The sequence below is a fragment of the Amblyomma americanum genome, chromosome 5 (assembly GCF_052857255.1).
Source record: "Amblyomma americanum isolate KBUSLIRL-KWMA chromosome 5, ASM5285725v1, whole genome shotgun sequence".
Lineage (NCBI taxonomy): Eukaryota > Metazoa > Arthropoda > Arachnida > Ixodida > Ixodidae > Amblyomma > Amblyomma americanum.
Window position 1 is genome coordinate 9,658,135 of NC_135501.1, and position 15,338 is coordinate 9,673,472.

The following is a 15,338-nucleotide window of genomic DNA, read 5'->3' on the forward strand; positions in this document are numbered from 1 at the left end:
AGAGTGTGCTCATCATGACGCGCTTTGATCTACGACCACAGACCTGCACTGCGGATACACCCCTTTACACCAGAATTTTTTCTCAGCTTTGGAACCTTTTATGTTGTGAGCTTGTTGCGCTAACAAGCTGCTACTCTTGTACTTCTAGGTCCTGCATTTGTTGCTATAGTGTTCTATTCCAAATGCTATTTTTCAAAAATGCTGTATTGATCTTGCAGGAGGCGAATACCAGAAAAGATCTTGTTGAACCTGCTGCTGAGGGCCTTAATGGCGCTCAGTTCATTTGTCTTAAGAGCTGCTGCCTTGGCGGCTTTGCTTACACACATGTGAAAAATTCCCAGATTTGGTGAAGTACAACAGTCAGGCCTTAGGTGGTGCAGTCACGGGGCTTGTGCACCTTTCCACAGAGCGAACATTTGTGTGGCTGCTTTGGTAGCGGCATGGAATTATGGTTCCTCACAGCAGGTAGTTCTGCTACTTCGTCTTTTCTTCTTTCCCCCGGCTTGCAGTTTAAGCTTCGGCTCTTGCATGTTTTCTATGTATTGAGTATATTTTTGTTTTTATGTCACAATTGTAATGACGAAGAAGTGCCCACATGGCAGCGGGACTGCTCTCGGCGAGCGCGTGCTTCCGGTTGGTGCTGCTGGAACCGTTGACTGTGAACGCCGTTCAGTGCTTTGTGCCGTGCTTTGTGCCCGAAAAACCCATTGCAAGTGGTGGAGGTGTGCTCTGACCCCGTCCTGGAGCTGAGAAACGGCACTGTTGCAACCGAAATGTGACCAGAACGCTCCAACCGAGATTCACACGGATGCTAGTGGCATCGGCATTGGTGCTGTGCTTGCACAACGGAAGCCTGGATTTCATGAATATGCTGTCGCCTGTGCCAACCGCACGCTGTCTAAGGCCAAGATCAATTACTCCGTGTCCGGAAAAGAATGTTTGTGGCCATCTTGTGGGCAATAACTAAATTTAGACCATACCTCTGTATACCTTTGTACACCTTTCTATGAAAGTACATTCGCTTGTGCCTTGACTGCCAACGCCGCAAGTGACCACCGCAGCACTTTTCCGGACCATTGCAGCCCTTACTTTGCCCTGCCCGTCCGTTTGATCGTGTGGGCATCGACCTTTATGGGCCTCTGCCGCCTGGTCATGGTAGTACATAGAGCTCCTGTAACAGTTGCTAAAGGCTGTACAATCTGTCTGCGAGCAGTTGCACTCAATATTCATTGTACTCTAGCCACATGCACCTGGTGTTTGTTAGGCGCCTTGCTTTGCATGGCTGAACACTACGTCTTAAAGTGAGTCATCATGAGCCAACACTTTAGTCAAGATCATTGTGTGCAGGCACTGCTGACGTTTGGAAAGTTCTTGCTGCTGCAGTCATGGTGGACTACTGAAAGATAACTTTTATGACCCCAGTAGTCTTTGCAACATTTTGTTTTGTGGTTCAATTAATGGTTTGCGATATGACTTGGTAGTTACTTCTAGCTTGCAAGTGCTGTAGTGAAATCTTTCACATGCAAACACGTAGACTAGCAGTTCTTTTGATTTGTACCTGCAGGTACTGGTTGGCTGTCGCAGCTTAAACTTTGCATTTAGCCGGCCTTCTTGGAGCAGTACCGATTCCATTTATCGAGAACTGGCATGTTTTAAAATTGTTACATGGTTTGGCGGGGTTCGAAATAGCAGAACGTGGGTGCCATCAGCAAGTGTTTTTGGACGCATGTTTCTTTAGTCTTTTTTTTTTTCCATGCCTAGTGCGGGTTGTCACAGGCATGTGCTGGCCATATTTTTGGAGCAATAGATTACTTCAGCAAAGTGGCAGGCTGTGGCATTTCATTGACTCAAGCTATGGGCCCATTTTGTAGACGGCATCGGAGGAACTGCATTCAAAGGTTTAAGGTTCTTGAGTAGGAGGCACTAGCTGCAAGTGTTTAGGTTAGGTGAGACAGCAAAGATAATGGAACGCGTAGAGAGCAGTGCTGGCCTTTGTGCATTTATGTAGTGTTGACTGCTGCGTGAGCCAAGATTGTTGAGACTTTTCATACATGGAAACTTTAACAATGTGGCCTACAATTTTTCCTACTGGTTGGTTTTGCCAGCCATGCCAGGGGAGGTTTTTCCTTCCAAGAGCAGCCAGATTTGTAGCATACAGCAATGCGTATTTCCATGAATAAATTGCTGCTTGCATACAAAGATCCACAAGCACCATATAGGCATAACAGCAGGAGAAGTACCACGCAACCATCCTACCTGCCTCCTGCTATGCGATAGCTTGTCAGACTTGCATGCAAAGCGGTGATGGGGCTGTATGTTTGTTCCCAAGTCATGTGCTTAAAACCATACATGTGCAAATGAAGTGCAGTTATGTGGATTTGCCACATATTTGTGCAAGCATTCAGACAGCATTCCAGTTTCTTTAGTTGTAGGCACCGTTTACTCTGGTGCCTCTCGCAGCCTACAAAGCTGCTCGAGTTTTATTTGTTTTTCAATTTCCAATATTTCCAGTTCTAATTTTTTTTTCTGGATGTCGAGAATTTTTTTTTCGTGCCGTTCGTCCAGAGTGCTTTTGTGGTCTTCCCTCATCAGCTTAAGACGCAGTTCGTGCTCTTCTCGCAGTAGAGCCGCTCTGAAGTCGTTTTCATCAGCGAGCGACTTTTCTAAAAGGGCCATCCGCCCTCTTGGAGCCCTGGCAGGTTCACCAGTGGCCACTGCTTCAGCAGTAGTGGAACCAGCGGCAGCTCCAGAAGCAACTGTAGCACTAATGCAGCCTGCTGCAGCTGTGCTTGAAGCATCAGCAGGTTGTGCAACAGGTTGCACAGCAGGAAAAAAGAGATTGCTCTCTTGCTCAATTGCTTCTGGAGTTGCCCCACTCCTACCAAGAGCAGCCACTGTTGACTGCGGCTGATCCATGAATGGAGTTTCCCACTCGTCTTCTGTAACAAAGAAAAGGTAAAAATTAGTTGCACAAACCTAAGCTAACAATACATTAGCTGTCTGACTCAACAGCACAGATTGTTAGGTCAAATGGTGAAGAGACATAACGAAAGCTTTATAATGTTCTTATCTAAGGCATCAGTTGCCCTTCTCAGCGCCAAATAGCTGCCTTTGTTTCTTGGGGCCCCAGTTTAGTTGTTCTGTTTTAATCTGCCATATTCCTCAGCTTTCACTCTGAAGTATGCCTGGTGACCTCACTTTATTTTTTCTGCTGATACTGTAGTGATAGTCACGCAGGCCACGAGTTTTTACACATGTGGTTATCCTCAAACTCTGCAGCTTTTTTGTTCTTTCAATGGGTTTCTTTTCAGTTTTAGTACATTTGCTAGTTTGCACTGGCGTGTGTCCCCTGACCCAGGGAGCCAGTTATACACCCTTCCTTTCCTCAAAATGATCGGCGTCTAGAATGTTGTCAATGCCAATGAACGCCGACAGCATTCACTTTGTACATCCTGGAGTAGCTGAGGTAATCCACTTTCAATTTTTTGCAAAGGTTTTCTTGTAATGCCTGCCTGCTTGCTTCGCCGCATATATGCGATACCAATGCTAAGGTGGGGCATACAAGAAAAGTGACAAATACTGCAGCCTGAGCCACAGCCGATAATGGACGCATGTCCATTATCGGCTACAGTACAAAATAGCAGCTACAGTACAAAGCTGCTATTTCTCGTGTAGTCCTGAATCAGAAAATCTCTGAATACTGTTTCAGTGTTGTTGTGTTGTATCGGCAGTGCAATTCATATAGCTGGTATTGCAACCTCCTTTATGTTTATGTAATACAGTGCACTGTAAAAATAAACTGTGCACAAGTGACAATTGAGTCTTCTGTTATGCAAGAAGTTTTTACTGTTGACGCTACCTGCATAAATATTACTGCACAGTTTTATTGTGTGCACACTGCAGCCACTAGTGCTACTTTTCAGTCTGCACTAATAAGCATGCTTGTAGGCAACCTAATTCAGGGCTACAGAAAACACGCTTCGAGTGAAACCTCTGCATTGCAAAACTAACAATTTCCTTAAAACTAGCAGCCCAATTCCAAAAGGCTTTGAGCATTACACATAGGCAAGCTGCACCATTATTCACAAGAATGTTGTTACCTTATCCCTGGAGCACCATCATGTACAAGTACACAAAAATATGGAAATGTGAAGGAGTGCATGTATAATGAAACTGCATTAAAGTTGGCATTTGTTTAAAGTGAGGCAGGAATGCCAAACAAGACTCAAAAACATCAGGTGAGAATGTCATAATGAATGCAGTTCAGGTTGCAGCACTGAATGCCCGCTCCCTCAGTGTCCGACGGTTAACCCTCCTTCCACTACAGAAACACACCATACCACTCACATGAATGTAGGCAGTCAAGACAAAATGCCTTCGGAGTGCTGTCCAACAACATGCAGCTTGGAGCAGGTCATCCTTTCGCACTGTCAACCAATGCAGCCTTTATCTGCACAAACATTCAGCCAACCACATGTACAGCAGCTTTCCACAGTGTTGTATAAATGAGATTTGTATAATTTGTTGTAGATGAACCCTACATTCCTCACAGCAGGTTCAAGGCAATATAAAAAATTGAAACACTGTCAATCGTGACAGTACACACAGTACACATCAAAGGAATATAAAGAGAGGAGTGCTGTTTTCCAACAACATGCGAAGTGCTTTACCTGAGTAATGGCATTCTGCATCGCCTGGCTCATCCACCATTGGCTGCAGCAGCCTTATCACAGGCAAACTTGCCACTGGTGGCAGGTCGATGCCCCCATCCGAGTCTGTGGCGTTGCCTGCCCTGGTCGAGATGTGGCTGGCAACAGCCATCACCTGCTCGCTCAGAGCGCTCACGTGGCATTTCGCTGGCCCTCCTCCTGAAAAGAAAAAAACAATCGCACACAGTGACGCTAGCCTTAATTTATAGACAATGTGCCATTGAAATATTTTGTTCATGAAGTGCCACACAAAAGCAACCAAAGGCATACCAATGCATGCAACTGCGTGTTGTTTTCGCTCCGTTTTTATGCCGAGGTAGGTAGCTGTATGTACAGCCTTCCGGATTTTTGATAGTACCAAGCGAAATTGCGCGGCAAGTTTCCTCATGAACGTGAAGATCGCTAGTGTGGACACCGTCTGAACTACGGTGCACCCAATTTGCGCTTCGCGGTGCGACAGTATGCGAAGGGTACCAACCCCGAGCAAAATCGTGCGTTGTCTGTTCGCTGCTGGCCTGGCGCGAGCCCTCCGTCCCACTGCGCTGCCCGCTCATCGTCGTCTTCTATGTAGCAGAAATCGCATGCCTTCGTACTGACTTGAATGTAGTAAACATTCTATGTAGTTTTTAACAATTAAGGAGGCTGTACAGGATACTGCTCTTGCATTATTTACACGATTAACGCAGGTTGCACTTATCTGCGTTTGTAAATAAAGCAGTGTACACTACACCGAAAGGTTATTACGTGCCCATTTCCATGTTATCACATTGTTGCCAAAAAAACTATGCATTCCAGTACATGCTGCTTACGCAGACCCAAGTAGAATAATCATGCCCTTAACCATGGCATACAAAGCATGCAGGAACAAGCATTTGTAAACGGCCTGCAAGCCGCGCTCACCTGTCTTGTGGCGATCTCTCTTTTTCGTCGCGTCCTCCCCCTTCGACTTCTGCTTCATATTAGCCCAGCATTTCTTGAGCTGATTGGGGTCCCGTCGGGTTACCCCGTGATGGCTGTTGAAGAGCCCGGCAATTTCCTTCCAGGTGGCATTCTTTTTTGCCAGCGACGACACGTCGGTTTTTTTGCACTCCAGCACATGCTGGTATGTCTTCACCAAACCCAGTAAGATTTCTTTTTCTTCGAAAGTAAAGCGAGGCGCTGGTCTCCGCTGGGAGCAGGAGTCGTCTTGCGATGATTGGAGCGACATTTTGCTGCCCGTGAGGTGAACACAGCGTGCAGGAGAGACTTGCCAGTACAACACGCGAGCAACAAAGAAAAAGCATGGAAAAAAACTGGCTATGGCTCAACTAGAATTGGCTCAATGTGGGGCATGTTGCCAGACTGAAGCTTCAATCAAGCGGAAGCAGCGAGTATCGTTGAAATGTAGTTTTTATAGTCAGCAATTTTCCGCAGAAGTCACACCTAGTGCCTGTTTATGACTGCTGAACGAGATGCGTTGTTTTATAGGAGCAAAATGGGTGTTATTATAACAGATTGTTCAATACTCTCATCCCCAGACGAGCAATGCGCCCTCGCTTTCAAGCACGCGCTTAACTTGACGAAGCAAGTCAGGTTGAGCATCTATGAAACACGAAACCCAACTTGGCCGTTCTGAAGCCGCCTTGGTGCTTCGACTCGACTTGCCGAAGTTGAGTCCAAGCGCGAGCCAAGTTACATTTCTGCATTCGGGGGTGAGTGTCGGGGTGCATTACGACGTCACTCCCGAGGAAGAGCAGCAACCTTGGACATGTGGGTTCCAAAAGTAATGACACAGGGACTGCTGCATCGTCTGCTCTCGTACACATGGTGTGCATATCAGGGCCTTTCGAAATGCCGGCCAGTACAGCAATATGCTTTATTTTCGAGTAGTTCAAATTATAAAACATTTGAAATTACAATACAAACATGTTCCCACAAAATGCAGTGATGAAAAGAAACATATACAAATATTTCTTTCCTCTTGATGATTTATCGCATCCTAAAGCTTACTGAGCGTCTCAATGAATGAGGGAAAATCATGTAGAATGGTACAATTAGCCTGAGCCATAACTGTGTTCAGTAAAAAACATGACAGCTTGACTTTGCAAGCTGCCGAATGGCAATCTTTCGGCTTTTCATTTCTCGGCCTTTTGGCGAAGATCATAGCACCGAAGCGCGGTCTTGTGGTAGAGCATCCGCCTCACATTCGGGAGGTGCTGTGTTCGATTCCCAGTGCCGCGGGTACCCACCGGTTTTAAGATTTCCCCGCCAGGGTGCTCGGCTCACCCAGGGTGATGCTAGGGAGAAGGGTCTTCGACCAAACCGTTGCCTTGACGGATCAGAGATAAGTTCCGCCGTCAAGCAACCCTAAATCCACCTCGTGCGGTAGAAGCCCATCTTTTTTTTTAACCCATCATGCACACCTGCCGATGCGTGTGCGCCAGCCACAACGGTAGCAAGCAAATACCGCGGCACTTTGCTCGAAGGCGGTTTGTGAGCGGAGAGAGCTATGGCACATCTCTCTTGAGGCTAGAGAAGTGAACATAAGTTTTGTAACTGGCACAAGGCGAGAGTTTTGGACTGCGGGTTTTAACCACGCGGAGACGTTTTTGTGCCCGCATTTGACGGGAATTTTGAGGCGCAGGCTATCCTTCCCACGCAGTGCACCCCTGGAGAGCCGAGCACTAGGCTGGGGGACTGCCTGTTCCTATTGGATTAATTGGCTGGTGGACCGGAGGCCGCGGGAATCGTACCTACGACCTCCCGTAGCCGAGGCGAGCACTTAAGCACGAGGCCACAGCTGCGGTGGAGATGCTCTTGTCACAGTTCAGACACTGAAAAGGCGCATGACGTGATGTGGCATTGTTGAGAAACATTAATGACACAAAAAATCTATGAACAGCAGCTTAAGATACAACAAAAGTGAGAGCATTAACAAGACGACCTCTTCCACACTTTCTTGTGACACCTCCAGCTGTGGAATGCTGCCCTCTTAACGGGACATGGCCCACTTACCTCTTGTGTATGGGTTTCACCAAACTGGAATCCCTCGCTGTAACAGTCCTACAGATGCTGGCACATTTCAACTAGGAATCTGTGCTGAAATTTCAGCAGCTGTTTTCCTTCTCACTGGACGAAAAGTGCCTGACTGATCCGGACTCTTAGATTTGGAAGTTTGTTAAAATTATGCTCACAAGTTTTTGCTTTCTTTTAATGGTTCATAAGAGTGGTGGCCATATGTGCTGACATTACATGTGCTTTCACAAAAGAAACAAAACTCTGAGAAAATTCTGGAAAATTTCTAAACGGAACACTCTGCATGCTTTCAGGGATTCCATACACTGTTCATTGTACTGCAAAAGAATATTTCAGGCTTTCAAGAAGGAACCCTTGAACAAGAGGGCTGACAAAGGTTGGTTTGCTCATCACTGAGAAGCAATGCCTTTTACTGCCTTTCCAATGAAGGCACACTCTGGCACCCCTTTCGACAGCAGCAATGCCACAGGACAAGCACGAAGCATTTCCACAAAAAGTAACAGCTTTTTACGACCTCGTCATCACAGCTCGAACTGCAGAGAAACTAGCCTCTGTTTGTTTCTGCAATAGCCTACAAGATTGACGAGGCCCGAGAGCAAGATTTACAGATCGATTTTGATGCTACATTGGGGTGGCGTGGCACCTCGCATCAGTATACTGAAAGCGCATGAATTCTGCACATTCCTATGACTACGGCTTATTCCACAGAAAATACTTTTGAACGTAGCTGTGTCTATTGATATGCACCAGACCAAACTTAATGAGGAGTGTGGCAACCTGTACAGAACCAACTAGTACCGTATTTACACGCATAATTTGCGCACCCTTAACTTATCACTCGGGTTTACAGAAAAAAATTTTTTTACTCGCATATTTTACGCACCGTGCTGCGCTAGACCACCATCATGCACGCGGGCTCTACCCAGTAGCATACGGCTATTCCGCGCGTTTGTTCGGAAGGCTTTTTGAATCTATTGTGCACTGGGCATTCATGGTGGTGTCGGGCCGCTGTTACAATCGCGGTGGCACCAGCGGCATCGCCACTCGGAACGGCCAGCAGCGCTTTCAGGGAGGATCGGCAGCTGATAGAAGAGCCAACACCGCTGTTTGTTTGGCTGATGCAGGTGTCTCGACTGCTGGCTACGCTTTTCTCTGTCGCTCTGACGACTTGTGTTTGTTCGGTCGTGTCTTGCGATGAGGTATCACAACTATATGGCAAGTTTCAAATTGCTTGTCAGCACCTTATCATGGCGCGGAGCGGCGAAGCCAGCGAGAATAACTGTACGCGCACAAGTTTGCCCATAGACGACAATCGTTGTGTCAGCAAACTTGTGTGCATGTGGTTTTCTCGCTGGCTTCTCAGCTGCGCGCCGTGATAAGGCGCTGACAGGCAGTTTAGTCGATACTCGCGCGGTACTGTTGAAGAATCGTGTGGTCTGATAATTGATTTATTGATTCGCGGTTGCTTTCCCAGACGAAGTTGCGAAAGCAAACTTACGGAATCAGGAACTATCGAACAATTGGCTGGGTTTTTTTTCGGGGGCCGGCCAGCGTAGGGTGCGGGTTCGGGTGCTGACGTGTACGCAGCAACATACACTATACTAATATTGCGCGTGATGACCTTTGTGGAGTTTAAGTCGCGCTCGCGAAATTCCCGCGTAATTTGCGCACCCCCTTCTTAGAGCCCTAATTTCTGAATAAAAAGTGCGCAAATTATGTGCGTAAATACGGTATATGCAATGCTCACTTAATTGAAGACAAGAAAAAGACAGCTAAAACAGACAGGCTGCCATGCCTAATACTCATTAGAAGCAAAACTATGTCATGCCAATAAGAACGGACCGTTTGCTGGACACTCACAGTATCGTTAAAACTCGCAGCAGACCTCTGCGTTAATTTCAGTCCGTCCTTTTCCGAGACTTGACCACTTTCTTGATGGTATCCCTCACAACTGCCAGAATTTTCCAGGTAAACGAAATTCCTTTTGACAATTCAAGGTTGCTAGACACCCTTTAAAACCGTCACAGCCCTTCAAAGAAATACAGTAGAACCTTGCTGTTCTGTTCTTGGTTCGTGTAATCTGCAGTATCACAAAACGAAAAATTATGCGTGTTGTGCTATTTTTATTCACAATACAAATCCTGGAAAACTTTTTGAAAGAATTCCCTGGTATACATGTCCATAATTTTGCCAAAATCTGACCATATGATGCATTCAGAGACCAAGAAAATGCCAGCCAAGCTAGTCATCATCTTTGGATGCTTTGCCCACATGCAACTGAGCACTGCGGAGAAGACGCCGCTGCTGCCCTGCACAAAGGCAAAGACACAAAGCATCTTAAGAGCAGCTGCGGCTCTTCCACAATGCGCAAGTGTAACGGGACAAAGTATCTGAGAACGGTAAGAAATAGTTGACGGACTGGACATGCCATGAAACTTCACCCCCATGGAAAACAAAAATATGGAAACAACTTGCAAGCGCTAGCAAAGGAACTTTTCAAAATTTGTGCCAGCACATTCACAAAAGTTTTATTAAAGTGAAAGTGCCAATAAATGCCAGGGACTAGGAAATGGCGCAAAACCTGGACATAGAGACAGTCACGTGCAGACCAGCAAAAAAATTTTTCATAGGGGCTAATTCAAGCTTATTGCTAAAACATTGCATTCATAACATCAAAAAAAAAAAGAACATATGAAGGGGGAAAGGGGGAGACAAAAAATAAAAGGGAAGGTGGCACAAACCTTTGCCTTAAATATGCAAAAGGCGTTGTTTCGTACCATTTGCAAAAGCTATCATGTCAGGATTTCGAATTCATTGAAAAGCAGTGTGCAATCACCTTGAAATCAGTGTGTGGCAGATTAGCCAGCAAATAAATTACTGTAATATATTTACAGTAATTAAATTACTTTTCTCGGTAATTTATAATGTAATTCATTACTTTTGTGGCCTGGTAATTTAGTAATGTAATGAACTACTTTCAAGCAGTAATTTCATGGAAAAGTAATCAATTACTAGCAATATTACTTTTGCTGCATACCGAGTCCATGCTTCTCCTCCTATCTGCCATGCTTTGGCCTCGCGTTTGGGAGATGAGCATATACAAAGCAAAGATGCAGTTTATGGGGGTTTAACGTCCCAAAGCAATCGACTATGGCTATGAGGGATGCCATAGTGAAGGGCTCCGGGAATTTTGATCACCTGGGGTTCTTTAACGTGCACTGACATCGCACAGTACATGGGCCTATAGCATTTCGCCTCTCCCGAAATGAGACTGCCGCAGACGGGATGAAACCAGAGTCTTTAGGGTCAGCAGCCGAGCACCATATAACCAATAAGCCACCGCGGCGACTCCCAAAGCAAGAATTAAGGACACACTAGAGACTACTTTCATGCTTTGAAGGCGAAAAACATTCACTTTTTAATTTATATTGTTTCCTTCCTTTCTAGTGACACACCTACTCATTAGCTTATAGTCATAGGGCAACACGTACATTAAATGAATCATTACTTGCCAAGAAACAACGTGGTTTTGTGGCTGATGGGTTGTGTGATCACCTCGCAATTTGAAGGCCCTGGGTTCAATTCTCTGCACCCTTGGAAGAAATTTTTCTCTTTGCTGACGATGTCATTGGGGGTTATGGACCACTTTTCCTGGACATCGACAACAACGCCGGGTATCGATGTTAATGTGCCACTTAAGGCTTGTGCCTTAAAAGCGTGCAAGTAGTAATAGCCAGCACCCCAGGGAAGCACGCGGACGAGAGGTGCGCGCAGGCATCAGCACTGCCTTGGTGAAGAGTCTGCATATCAGTCACAGGACTGCTACGCATCTCCCTGCACTGCATAAGGTCTCACACACAAACGCACTGCATGGCCACCAGGAGAGCTCGATGACCAAGGTATGCCATATGGCACCTTCACGCAGATGCACTGCGAGTGCTTGAGCAAGTACTTTGACGTCTTTGAGTACTTTGACACTGACAAAAAGTCAAAAGAAAGTTGGCCACGAGTTGTCGGGTTTTTGTGGCCTCACCTGAGGCCGTATTTCTAACTCAAGGGCAAGATAGGCAACAGCGTCCCAGCGACATGCAATGTATTTCCACCAACTTGCCTCCAGAACAAATCAACTGAACAGCAGAATTGGCAGCTTCTCGAGCGCCTGTGCACTTCTGGGATGATGCATGGATAAGCAGTCACTGCACTCCCGCTGTTTACGCGAATGACAAATTCTTCAAAATCAGGATGGTGGGACCATATTACACATTGAACAATGTACTTCTGATTGAAGAATGATACGACAAAGACCTCATCTACATCAGCAAAGCGGCAGTTCAAATTGACTAAAAAGGGGAAAAATTTCTGACGCCCATTTTTAAGCTCAGTGGCGGTGCAAACAAAAACAAAAAATCCTAGAAATTTTGCACAAACTATGGCCAATGCGCAACATTTTAGCATCGAAACTAAGTTATTTTCATTACTTAAGGCAGCTAATTGTAATGTAATGCCATTACTTTGAGACCAGTAATTTGTAATGTAATTACTTCTGTGATTTATAGGAAAGTAATTAGTAATGTAATTTAATTACTTTTCAAAAGTAATTTTGCTTACCTTAAGTTCTTACGCAAACAATGACACACCACCCAGTTTCCTATTAGTGACAATGTTCATGAGGAAATGGAATATTGTGACAAAGACGACGAAACTGGCTGTGGTGCATTACAGAGCACTCGCGCTAGGCCAACGGCCATTAAATAATATCTCTGCCATCGTTCATCGCAACTCACTCTTTGGACAGCCACCACGTAACAATATTATACACCACACAGCATTTGCATTGGAGGGAATGGCCAAGAGCATTTTCCATTTGGTTTTCTGCGTGCGAAAGGATTATAGACACGTAATTTTGGTGGCATGTTTTCTTCTCTACAACGATGCAGAAAATACTACTACGCATGAATCACCATGTGATATTTGCCCATGACCGCCAAATAATTTATAATTGAATTTTTTCTGTCACGCTATTTCAGTTTCAACAGCCGAACAATTGCTCTGATGTCAAAGAGTGCTTTTGTGTCGCGTGAGGCATCGAAAAACGCCCATATAATCGCTGCTTCATCGTTATGATTTACTGCACTGCTGAAGCCAGCCTTCCTGAAGAGCCGGAATGCCAACTAATGTGGAAGCAGCGATTATATTGCAGTTTTTTCATGCCTCATGTGACCTGTAAGTACACGTTGGCGTCATAGTCCTCATTCGGCTGTTGAAACTGAGACCGAAACAGCACGAGAAAGAAATGCTATTATAAATTATTTATTGGTTATAGGAGAATACCAGGTGGTTATTCATGTATAACAACGCCTTACGCATCGTTACAAACAAAAAATACGCACCCAAAAGTTAAGTGTCTATACTCCTTTAATTCTTTAGACCCATCATTCTGCTTACTGATCTTGCTTTGCAGTTCATCTGCTGAGCGACTTAGCGATATGACCTGAGAATTGCAGATTACTAAAATATTCTCCATTAACTCTTATCCCCACTTTTCCCAATCCAGGCCTCAGAATAGAGCAGGTATTCCTAAATACGTCCTGTTTACAGGAGAAATTTTGTTGCAGAGGACGCATTGCGGAGACTCATTTTTTTTCTGCATGATTGGTGATGGATTAGACAATGCAGTCCAAGACTTCTTCAGCACAGTTTGGTATTGACACTGTTGCTTCCATCACTGGCAAAACACCATCCAATGAAAGTAACGCCTACATGGAAGCTGAAGACAGCTAAACTTGTACTGTTGGAAAAAACTGCATGCGTGCTAGACACTTGCTTGTTCACTCAAATACGGCCTAATAGAGCAGCTGGGACACGGGACCTGGCTTACATACCTTCGAGGCTGCACTCATAGCTATGTGATTAAAAGGTTTCGCCTGCACATTCTTTGAAATGCCTCAGGTATCATCTTTTACCAGGTCAACGGATATACTCAGGCTGCTTTCAGTTTGGGCATATTGTTACGTGGCGACCAGCCAAATTATAAGTGGCAATGAACGATGGCAGTAAGATCATTCTAATGGCCCCTCGCCTACAGCGCGACCTTTCTGTTCCCGCGCCGCTGCCAGCTTCGTCGTTTCAGTGACACTACCAGGGGCTGCTGAGCAATCATCCCGATAGTGAATAGAAGAACACTCCGACGGAGAGACGGCTCAGTGGAGATGGGTTCAGAGGAGGACGGTACAACACAAATGGCATGGGGGGAAGTGCTGGCTGCCACGATGAAAGATATGTGTGAGTGAATCCTAGTCGACGAAGCGCTTGGGACACAGGTCACCAGTAGCCAACGGACGAAGCCCTTGAATGCATCGAATGGCATGGGCAGGGGGGTGGTGTCCTCACGTGTGGGCGGCGTCTCGGGTCGTGGCAGCGTTGTCATGTCAACGTGTCTTGTGGTCAGGGCAGGGGACGGGACTGGGGTGAGCGGCGAGGTCGGTTCAGGTTTGGCGGGCTGGGGCACAGCGGGGCAAACCAGGTGCACACGGCCGACGATAACGGCAGGCAGAAGACTCCGAAGATCCAGGACCAGGATGGGGATGATACCCCGCATCTCACACCAAATGTTAAGTGGCGACCAGCCAAATAATAAGCGGCGATGAATGATGGCAGTGAGATGATTTTAATGGCCGCTCGCCTATAACGTGACTTTTCCATTCCCGCACCACTGCCAGCTTCGTCGTCTTCGTGACAATATTGCCGCTTTGCACAGCTTTTCCACAGTGCCGCGAGGTATGCCTTAACGAGGTTTTACTGTACCTGTGAGTACTAACGTTGCTGAATTTGATGCGCCTCAATGTGAAATCTGAACCAATTCATACACGTCCTGCAGTAAAGCCCATGATCCAACTATAAAATTGAAGCCCTGATCTATTGCTATGCGATGCATTCAGAACAGGTGGTGCCCCTGATGGTCTCACAGATAAATTTGAACACAATGGCAACAAAGGCATCAAAGGTTGCTTCCAAACTATAGCTCTCCACCATTCGTGGCATGTTTTTCGCTGCTCTACTATCTTTCTCCACAGTGGCCCACTCATAACTCATCTCAGTTCTGACTGCGGGGCCCATCCAGCAAACAAGTCTTAAGCAGTACTGTTAGGATGGACCTTATGGCCATGCCACTGCTCTAATTACACCCTACCACTTTCGCTCGGCCCCATGGCGACATTCCTAACAGAGGTGGGGGAAGGAGGAAGTTGGAGCACCATGAAAGCCAAATGTAAAACAAGGACGTAGTGCAGTGGCCTCGCTCAAAGCTCTTGCCCTGAGCTCAAACAGCACAGGTACTTCTGGTCGAGCTTACAACTTCGTCATGCCCGAGTTGACAGCTCACATCGAAACACACACACCGAAACAAATTTTTAATTACACACGCCAACAATGCCACATCTATTAAGATACGGAAGATGATGTTAAGCCATCTATGCTCTAACCAACCCAAAATTCTTACCACTGTCAAGTAGATGACCTCGATTCTCTTCGGCAATGCATCCAACTCATTACTGTTCACAGCTATGGTAAACTGTCATTTTTACCTCTGAGATTTTCTCATCAAGAGGCACAAGG

The 15,338-nt window shown here is 45.9% G+C and overlaps 1 protein-coding gene across 2 annotated transcripts; it reads right to left on the minus strand.

Annotated features, from left to right (window-relative positions):
- Positions 1 to 2,244: 2,244 nt before the first annotated feature.
- Positions 2,245 to 5,920, minus strand: LOC144134569 (myb/SANT-like DNA-binding domain-containing protein 3). Of its 2 annotated transcripts, XR_013315151.1 has the most exons (4): positions 5,610 to 5,920; positions 4,671 to 4,868; positions 4,348 to 4,450; positions 2,245 to 2,939 (listed from the first exon to the last, which is right to left on the minus strand). XR_013315151.1 is itself a non-coding variant. In XM_077667467.1 (3 exons), exons 1-3 carry the CDS (start codon positions 5,914 to 5,916, stop codon positions 4,431 to 4,433), a joined length of 525 nt encoding a protein of 174 aa, XP_077523593.1. In that variant the 5' UTR covers positions 5,917 to 5,920; the 3' UTR covers positions 2,946 to 4,430. The 2 variants fall into 2 exon arrangements, 1 of the variants encoding a protein (XP_077523593.1); XM_077667467.1 differs by lacking the exon at positions 2,245 to 2,939 and having other exon boundaries at positions 2,946 to 4,450.
- Positions 5,921 to 15,338: the final 9,418 nt, after the last annotated feature.

Bases quoted from the DNA above. Each gene is read 5' to 3' on its own strand.
- LOC144134569 (XM_077667467.1), bottom strand. From the start codon at position 5,916: ATGTCGCTCCAATCATCGCAAGACGACTCCTGCTCCCAGCGGAGACCA. The intron at 4,869-5,609 runs GTGAGCGCGGCT...TTTTCTTTTCAG, and splicing joins GAGAGATCGCCACAAGACAG to GAGGAGGGCCAGCGAAATGC. The intron at 4,451-4,670 runs GTAAAGCACTTC...ATGTTTGTGCAG, and splicing joins TGCAGAATGCCATTACTCAG to ATAAAGGCTGCATTGGTTGA.